This window comes from Sceloporus undulatus, chromosome 1 (assembly GCF_019175285.1).
Source record: "Sceloporus undulatus isolate JIND9_A2432 ecotype Alabama chromosome 1, SceUnd_v1.1, whole genome shotgun sequence".
Taxonomy (NCBI): domain Eukaryota; kingdom Metazoa; phylum Chordata; class Lepidosauria; order Squamata; family Phrynosomatidae; genus Sceloporus; species Sceloporus undulatus.
The window spans coordinates 358,859,242-358,869,593 of NC_056522.1; the positions used below are offsets into that span (position 1 = coordinate 358,859,242).

The window sequence follows — 10,352 nt, forward strand, 5'->3', positions numbered from 1 at the left end:
GAACTAAGAACTCAGTAAATATTCCCATGGCTGTATTGTTGAAGCCTAACAATGCTTAAACAATGGTTTTTAACAATGCTTTGGTGTTGTTTTAAAAATTGATCAGACACACATGTTCAGATAAAAAAATTGCTGCAGCAAAAACATGTGGTGGCTACATTTTTCTAAAACGTTTCAGTGTCAGTTCAAGTATAGCAAGACTGTAAGATGGCTTTCACTTGAAATCATAATTTAATTGATTTCCAAGTATTTTAATACCCTTCAGTTCTCAAGAATCCAGAAATCTCACAGCTCACTTACAAATAACGTATTTTATTTTCTTCAATCCAATGTATACACTATCACAATCTCTTAATTTTTACTAAAATATTTCAAATGAAGGTTTTACACACTTATCAAAAAATCTGCTTACATTTTTTCTCCCCCCCCCCCCCAAAACCCGGCCCCACAAAAGCAAAGTGTTTCCATAAAAGGTATAAACGTGTGCTAAATTCTACAGACATTGCTTATATACATGAGCACAGGTGCTATCATATTCCAGTTCTATTTGTCAGTCATATACAGAAAATATAGCAGGATTATAAGATCACAGGTTTAACAGAAATCATAATTTCATACTGATTTCCAAAAGCAGCACAAATAAACTCTTTCCTCACATTATGAAAAATATACAATTTTTATCACTTTACAGTCATGCACTTTGTTTGAAAAAGATCAGTAGTAGTACCTCCCCGCCCCACTCCAGTTTCTAAAAAGATAAAAGGTCACTTAAAAACACTGGGTTGGATCCATACTGGATCATACTTAAGGCAGACCCACTGAACTCAACAGGAATCAATTTAGTCATTTTTTCAATAGGTCTACTTAAGTATGATCACATCTGAACCAAATCCACTGATTTTTATCACTATCATTTGGCTAAAATATGCCATCCTGAAATACGATTTTTCTCAATTTGTTGCAAGAGTGGGCAAGGAGCATGTTTGCAGTTACTGCAGTTTGCTTTTATTGCCCCATGTGCAAATGTTATTAATTGCTCAGGAGGAAAATGTTGGCAGGGAAAGAACCCAACAACAAATTCTGCCGTTTTAGAGCAGGTTCAAACTCGAGGAAAGTTTCAACTCCGACTAAATGTCCATGTGTTTTGGATTCAAAGATAAGCAGAAGGTAGATTTACAGACCTACTGTTTTCTTTCTGGGCAATTTGTGGGAAATAAGCAGTGGTTTCTGATGCCCAATTGTTTAAAGGTAGCAACAACAATGTGACTCCTCTCTCCACCTAAATTAGGCCACTGAAATGAAGGACTGCAGTAACCAAAAGCAAACTTTTATGTGAAAGGAACTGTGAGCTCAGTACACTGCTATCAAATCCCTTCGTTTGTCCCAATTAGAGCAGACACACTAAATCCATTGTTGAATCAACACATTGGCAAATCCCAATGAAAATAAATTTCTAGGCCCCGAATGTGCTCAAAGGCATCCCGCTCTATAATTGCACAGGTGCTTGATTTTAGTTTGAACATTTTAGAGCTGACAAGTTTTAATATTGTCTAGCCCTATTTTAGAGTTATAAAAAGTTGGTTGCAATGATATTTGAAGCAGATCGTAACTTTGAACTGCACATTTTAAAATCACCATTATTTTTGGGGTGAAAATACTCTTCTTCCAATCTAATATACTGTTAATCAGGTATTTTCCCACCCCCACTATTTTCTAGCACAGTGGGCAACTTTTGCTTTTCTAATTTTAGACAACTGAACTTTTAGCACCCAAGTCATACTGTAAAGTCATTGAGTGTAATTCCCTCCCGCCCCGGAAGACACTACTTTAGCTCAGTTCAAGCTAAACTATGAAGGAGCGATTAAAACGAAACATAGCACTACCTCTGTAAACTCTACAATGCATAACTTGTATTTGGGTATACCTTGACGTTTCTGTCCATGAAAGCAAACACCTTGTTGCAAATATAATGGTGGAGTTCAGACAATTACATCTGAGGTACTTTTCTATGTATTAGCTGGATAGTGCAATTTCCACTTGAGTGGTTTTTACAAAATCCTGGTCGCCTTCTCACTTTTCTATTGTTTTCATTGCTTTGAGTAGTCTCCAAACCACCCTGTGTAGGGCAAGGCTGTGGCACCATCTGCCTTCACTTTATGCTTTGTATGTCTTTAAACCCACTTTCTCCTAGCTGCTTTACTACAGAGCGAGTATATTTTTGACCCTCCAGATGATGGTGGGCTACAACTCCCAGCATTCTACACCAATGGCTATGCTGGCTAGGGATGAGGAGGACTGCAATATAACAACTTCTGACAGCCTGTATTCTGCCCACTCTGCCTTATTGCTTCAAAGCTTGTTGCATTGGTGGTTGGAGCTGTGTTGAGTGATGACTACTTCTTTATTGATTAGTTTGATTTTTTTCCAACATGGCATGTTCCTGTATAAATGATTGCCTAACTTAATAAGCAGAATAAATGTCAGGGGGGGGGCTTAAATTCTGCTATTTATTTAAATTATTTTAAAATGCTTTGTGTTATCCCAGGTGACATCCATCATTAAAATGCTTCACCAACTAGATGGATCAAGCCTACAGAAATTTTGATTCAGGGATTCAGCTAACGTTTGGCTAATGGCAATGGGGAAGAAAGCGACAAACATTCCCACCAGGGGAAACAACACTGTTTTTCAACTCTTAAAAATTGTTGCCTTTTTCCATCCCCAGTGAACTGGGGAATATTTGACCTTCCAGATGTTCCTGAACTTCAGTTCTCATCAGCCTTAGCAAATATTGGCAAATTCAATAGTGAAGGACAATAGGGACTGCAGTCCACCAACGAACAAAGGGCCACGTTTCCCATTTCTCCTCCAAAGTGTGTTACAGGCTTAGTTTTCAGTTATCTTTTCATCATAAAACATTATTGGCTTTGACAGAGTGATTAAGCACCACTTTCTCACACATCAGTGACTGAAATCCTTAGATTTGTTGCACCTAAGATGTCTGCTGGCTGAAAGAGAAAGGATGATAGTTCATATTTGACTAGTGGCCTTGTTTGCCATGTTTACCTGGTGTTTGTTGCAGTGATCAGAATGAAAGCACTAAAGGACTCATGCAATGTCTAGGAGCTGCATCATAACACATATTCATAGCATGCAGTCACCACTTGTCCCTGACTGTCTAAACAATGTGGTGTCTCCTTTGTCCTCAGTGTCATACACAGCAAAAGTCAATGAGCCATGTAGTCAACCATCAGTGGATTCTGAACACTATTTGGAACATATTTGTGCTTTCTCTGAAAAGTCTATTCTAGAGTCAGGAAGCCTCTGCTAAAAGCAGTTAGTCCAGGTTCCTTGGTTAGCTGCACTTATGTTGATCATAGATCCTGAGACTCTCATCTTCACAATTTACAGTTAAAATGCATACTTAAAAGAAGTTAAATGTACATTTAAACAAAATCTGGAAAGGTAGTCCCAGAATAAGCTTCATCACAATGGTTGGGGGATTCTGGGAGTTGTACTCTAAAAACAATTTCTAAACTCTGCATCATCTGAATGGCATAATGGTGAAGTGTTCCATCCACTAGTAGTAATTCCACTTCCCTAGGAGGTAGCCCCATTCATCTGAATCAGCTTTGGTTCAGTGGTGCTCATTTAAAAAAATAATTGTCTCACTGACTTCGAAGTAACTCGAAGCTAGTTGGGAACTTATTTCAACCACCAATGGTAAAACTGCGTTCCTCCATATATTGTTGGACTTCAGTCCCCATCTTCACCATAAGACTAGTCATCAGAGACAGATGAAAGGAGTTGCACTTCAGCAATGTGTTGAGGACTATAGTTTGCTCATCCCTGATTTAAATAGATGAGATAGATGCCATGGGATAAGGATGACACCCTATTTGTAGCTTCCTACACAGTGTGCCATATCATATTTTGTACCCTCAGGATCAAACTAGACCTTAAGGAACAGGCAGTCACCTATTCCTTGATATTAGCCCATTTTATTCATACAACTGAGTTTCCTCCATGACTGGTGATTCAGCAGACTTGTAAATTAAATTTATGTTTACATTTCAGTAACTATTGTAAGTGAAAGATGTATAGATGGTGATAATAACATGCTATGACAAGCAGACACCTTTCACCAGTTGAAGGACCACCTCTTCTAAAAACACATTAAACATAAAGTCTAGTTTGACCCTTATTCGTATCAGTTCCAAGTTAGGTTAAGGACCCCATTTAGAGAAAGGGACTGGAAGCAAGTGAGAAGAACTGGGAAGGAGAAGCTGGGAACAATTTTAAGTCATCAGTCACACTCAGTTTTGGTTACACAAAATTGAGAAGGCAGGAGCAAATGAAGAAGAGTAGGTAACTGAAGTGGTAGCTTTAATAAAGTGGAAGTGGTTGAAAGCGCAGCTTGGAAAGGTTCCTTTTGAGGAGGGGGAGGCAGTAAATAGAATTTCACAGTGCCCCAGCCAACATAACGTATACTCTCCCCAAAATTAGTGTTTCCAAGCTCTACTCTCGAGGTATACTGAGAAACTCCTGAATGGACATTTCAGTTCTATACTATGCGGGTACTTAATCAGAAAGAAACCCCAAATAAGGGCATCCAGTAGAAACAGGTCCAACTAACTGAACTACCTATAATCACCATGGCCAAAACTCTAGACGAGGATGCAACAGCTTGAAACTGCAGCATCTTCACACTAATTACAAACATGAATGCAAGTTTCCAAAGGAGCATTATCCACTTTTCAGAAAACTGACAAATATGGGATGAGAGAAGAAGAGTCTGGGAAAAGTAGGCAAAGTCTTTGGCAGGTTACAAAAGTGCTGCTCCTGTCTAATAAAAAAGATCAGCCCATCCATATTATACACAGCATTTCAAAGAAAAGAGAAGGACTTGAGTTGATTCAATGGTAGCAGCAACTTTTCTGAGCTTCTTCTTTGTGTAACTGAAATGGCTGTTCTTCTGCTTTACAGTTTCAAATTACCCATTCAATTCAATTATTTCAATGAGAATGCAGTGTCACATCAGGACAAAATTATATTGTGGATCGACATGGCAAACATTTGTTTATGGTATTTAAAAGAGGCAGGCAAGAAGAAAGATGCACAGAGTATTTTGCCCGTATAGGGTTAACATCTGAATATACAAATAACCCTGAAAAAGAAGCAGGTATTTCTATGTATTGTCGAAGGCAGGCTCTTGTACCTTTTGCAAAATCTGAATATATTTGCCAGGATCCTACATCATGGACAAAGTTACGGTGTGAATCTCCCAACCTGACTCTCTAAACCAACCTTATCAACTAACAGCCAAATCGAGCAATGAACGTCTGTTCTACTAGAGACTGGGACAATGCAGGATGTTTCCAAACCCACTTCTTGTAGTAACCTCTGGTGCAACTATCAAAAGTAAGACCCCAGTTACAACTCCCCATTACACTAGAGATCACTGGAAGGAAGAGGCTAGAAATGTTGTCTTGCTACACCCTGATCACCAGAATAGACCTCTGTTGTTGGATGCAGTTGCTAGCTGTTATGGGAGATTTGGGTGGGGGAATTTGCAATCATGGCAATATGGCTAAGGTTGTCAATAGGGAGCATGGCTGAATATGGAGAAGTTATGAATTTGAAATTGCCTTGTACGATGCCTGCAGGTTTTTTCCCCCTGGCTCCCACCAGCATGGCTGAGTCAGAACACAATATGTGCTATGTAACTTTTCCAAGCTCAGCTGCATGAACAGCCATAGGGAAGAGAACTGTTTGGTAGGTTCTGCTCCACCTGCTGAAACGCTTACTTTGACACAATCACAGGAACCTAATGAATGCTAGATACTGGCCGTGTGAAAGACCATGCCTCCTCCTCTTTCTCCTTGTCATAGGACATCTGCTTGACCTCATTGTCTAGGCCCAACCTATTTCACTTCCCAGAAAAACACACAGGGATAAAGCGGACAAGATACATTAATGTTTCTAGTCAAAGAGTGGATGAGGGCAGGTGAAGCAAAACTGTTTTGCTTCAGCAAGGCAGAAGCAAAACAGGGTCAGAGGATCCCAGGAACTGGAAGTGGGGATCTAAGATGGAGGTCTTGCAGCTGCCTGACTATGATGGCACTGAATGCTGCCTCTCAGCCTGGCCCTCCCTTACACCTGGCTCACCCTAGTCAAAACTGCACAATGTGTTCCCTTTTTGCTGCAGTTGCCAAATTATGCACATGGTGGCATTTTCTCCTTCACACAAGGGGCTCATGTTAACATAGAAATCCCTATATGCTATTCAGAACATAGAAAAGTAACATTTTCCAAGTGATAAGCTCCAGAATCCCCCAGCTAGTATTGTCCATGGTTTCTGAGAATGACTCCTTTGGGATTACAACTCCCAGAATCCCCCAGCCAACATGGCACCTGGCTAGTGGGAACTGTAGTGGGGAAACACCACAGTTCCATTTTCTGTCACACTTAGGATTTGTGAAGACCAGCCAGAGCTAAGGGAGAGCAGAAAGTAAAATTGTAAGAGCCTGCTAGCCATGCACTTTGGTTGATCAAACCCCTAACAGGCCAGACTGCATTGCTTGGAACACGGCAGGAATGGAAAGAATATTCATTATTATTCATTCCAAGGTCTAAAATAGGAGGTTTCCAAGACAGGAATCCTCACTGGGAAGAATAGACCAACAACAATCTTGCCTCACCCACCCGATTCACATGTCTTAAACTGTTGTAGAGGAATTATTCTATATAGAAAAACATGTTGATTTGTGTGTGTGCAATAAGCATTGTTTTCTGCACAGTTTTAACAAAAAACCAGGGTTGGCAACCTAGAGTTATGGATCCATAATTGTTTCATATGCATTTATACAACATACATAGATCACACAACTATTGCCACAGTCATAAATGCGTCTCAGACCTACTTTGTCAGCCAGAAGCTGTACTGTGCGATAGTGGTCTGTTCTGGTGGCAATCAGGGTGGAACAAAAGAATGTTTCCAGCTTCTCCTGCCAGCAAATGAAGCTGCAGCAATCAGAAGCAGGAGCCCTATTGCAACTCTACACCCTGCAGATTGCTGGAGGGACTGAAAATGCCATCCTACTGCGCACTGATTTTGAGAAGAACAGACCTCCATTGCTCAATGCTGTGGCTGGCTGTTAAAGGACATTTGGGGAGGGGTTTGGTCCAGAAGAAAATACATAATTATGCATTCGTAACTAAGTGGGCAATGTAACATCTCAGCACAGGTTTTTAATGCAAAAAGCCTATGTGTTTTTCAATACAAACTAATTCCTCTGCAGCACTTCAGGACATTCTAATATAGGGAAAATACTGTGGAGCAGTGGTTCTTAACATGTGGTCCAGGAACGCCAGGCAGTTGTGATGTCCTCACAGGGAGTCCACAAAGGTTTGAGGGCTACTCAGCCCATCTCCTCCCCAAAGCAGGGTAGCTACATGACAGTAGCCAAGGCAAAAGCTGGGTGACTGTGCCTGCACTCTGCTGTTCAATCTGCCTCAGCTGCAAACAGGTGGGAAGAAGCAGGAGAATGTCTTCCCTCCCCCTCTGAGGTAAGATTTAATGGATGGTCTAATTGTTAATGGTTCAGTGTTCAACAAAATATATCTAAATGGGGTCCCTGGTAAAGAAAAGCTTACGTACCACTGCTATGGAGTAATGTTTGTTTTCTCCTTCTGCAAGGATAAGACTATTGCAATTATTCATCCCTAAAGGCAGCTATAAAATAGTCAAGGATTTAACTCCATAGAGCAGAGGTTAGCAAGGAGCATCCCTCAAGATACTGTTGGGATGTAAGTCCCAGCAATGTTAGCCAGCATAAGCAATAGTGAGGGACACTGGGACTTGCCTCTGGGGGGCTGCACTTTGACCATCCCTAGCCCAGAAGGCTGCTATCAGATTGGTGGGATGCAAAAATTGCAGCATTCTGGGACTGGTCCTCAAAACATTGTGGCATACTGGGACCAGCCAAATGACAAATATGTTCTTCTCAACAGGCATGAAAACAACAACTCTACTTGTGATTTCCTCAGTCTTTCCCCAAAACCAAGCTGCAGGGAGCTGGTGTGCTGCCACTCCACACATCGGCACAAATGAGAAAGTGTAAATGCTCCACAAGTGGAGGCTCCTTGCTTATTCCCCCTCCTAGAAATTCACTTGGGTTTAAGTATTTCTACATATGACCATACAAGAAAGCAGGGTTGGGGTTATATTCCCCACTACAATACAAGTGACACAAATGGGCCATAAAGGGATTGTTATTAACCCATGTAGCATTGTTCTGGATCAGGCCAGCCTACTAGCTAGGCCTTGAGCTGCCTTATTTACACTATGAACAGACTGTGGGGTGGGGGCTCAGCAGGAGAGATGACTGTGGCAGGTAGAGGCAGAGAAGTCTTTGTTTCTCTCGTTCTTTCCGCTCCCAGTCTTGCAGTGTGAGGTTTCTTATAAAGGGCCTTTGAACTGGTTACCCGAAAGATGTTGCCGGATCGATGGCTTGGAGCTTGCCGCATCACCTAGTTTCCGCCAGACCACCTAAAAGCAAAGGGAGAAAAAAAACAGGTTTGAGATTTGAAAGGGGATCTGGAGTCAATCACAGATGAAAAAAATTCCCAGAAATTTTGAAAGCATGAAAAACAAACAAACCACAACTTTAAAGAAAGAAAGAAAAGGATCTTCGGAAAAGTTGGAAAAATGCATTAGCACACTATACAAACTGAAAGCCACTTTGTTATTTTATAAGCATAAAATGTGTTATATATAACTTGGTATGGCATAAAATTATAGGCTGGCATCCTGTACTGCAGTTAAGAATCTGTAACCTACATTTTCTTGTTCTTGTGTGTCTACAAGTAGTTTCTGACTTATGGTGACCCTATCACAATGTTTTCTTGGCAAGATTTGTTCAGAGGAGGTTTGCCTTTAAGACTGAGGGAGTGTGACTTGCCCAAGGTCAACCAGTGGGTTTTCCATGGATGAGTGGGGATTCAGAACCTTAATCCAGCACCCAAACCATTACACCACACTGGCTCTCAGCCTACAATTACAGATCCATAACTTCTCTGTATTCAACTATGCTACGTATTCATGACTGTGGCACTATTACCATGATCATAAATGGCCCTCCAAATAATTTTATTTATATCTGCTTCTCTCTGCTTTTGGTGGATGAATGGTGGCATATGAACTCAAAACAAACCAAAGTGTACATTACAAAGCAGTAAAGTGTAAAATGTAAACATGAAGATAGTTTAGAAATGGAGAAGTGAGACTGACGTGTGTGAAGAAAAATGGCAGAAATCTGGGCTTTTAAGAAAGAGGCATTTATTGAGAGGTGCCAGAGCCTGAAGCTGACATATGAGGGACAAACTATAGAGGAATTAAAATTAATGTCCAGAGCCAGGTGAGGCAAGCGTAAGTAAAACATAAACAAGTTTGTTATACAATGGAAAGGAGAAGCCAGGCATAGTCAAACACGCATCCTAGACTTTAGGAGAGCGGATTTCAGTAAACTTAGAGAAGTATTGAGGGTGATTCCATGGTCAGAAATAATAAAAGGGAAGGGAGTTCAGGTCAGATAGGAGTTTCTCAAAAGAGAGATACTGAAGGCACAATTTCAAATAGTTCCAGTGAGAAGGAAAAATCGGAGGTGTCTCAAGAAACCAGGATCACAAAAAAGGAATTCAAAGAAATAGCAGGCATTTGTAGGGGTAAAGTCAGAAAAGCTAAAGCGCAGAATGAACTCAGGCTTGCTAGAGAGGTTAAAAAGAATAAAAAGGGATTTTTTGGATATGTCCGCAGCAAAAGGAAGAAAAAGGAAACGGTAGGGTCACTCCGTGGAGAAGATGGCAAAATGCTAACAGAAGACAGAGAAAAGGCAGAATTACTCAACACCTTCTTTGCCGCAGTCTTCTCAGAAAAGGCAAAGGGTGCTCAACCTGAGGATAATGGAGCAGAGGACAGAATAGTGGAATCTCAGCACAGAATAAGTAAAGAGATAGTAGAGGAATACCTGTTTAACCTAAATGAATTTAAGTCTCCAGGACCAGATGAACTACATTCAAGGGTATTAAAAGAACTGGCAAATGTAATATCGGAGCCATTGGCAATCATATTTGAAAACTCCTGGAAAACAGGAGAAATCCCAGCAAACTGAAGGAGGGCAAACGTTGTCCCCATCTTCACAAAGGGGAAAAAAGAGGAATCCAACAATTATCGTTCAGTTAGTCTGAGATCAATACCAGGAAAGATTCTGGAGCAGATCATTAAACAGAGAGTCTGTGAACATCTAGAAGGCAATGCCATAATCACAAAAAGTCAACATGGGTTTCAGAGA

The 10,352-nt window shown here is 40.7% G+C and overlaps 1 protein-coding gene across 4 annotated transcripts in view; it reads right to left on the reverse strand.

Moving 5' to 3' along the window:
• Positions 1–296: 296 nt before the first annotated feature.
• The window catches only part of CCDC85C (coiled-coil domain containing 85C), a 249,515-nt gene continuing 239,459 nt past the window's right edge, over positions 297–10,352 (reverse strand). For all 4 annotated transcript variants that reach the window (XM_042463922.1, XM_042463913.1, XM_042463893.1 and 1 more), the window contains one exon: positions 297–8,551. In XM_042463922.1, the coding sequence (XP_042319856.1) occupies positions 8,462–8,551 (90 nt within the window). In that variant the 3' untranslated portion in view covers positions 297–8,461. The remainder of the gene's footprint in view (positions 8,552–10,352) is intronic.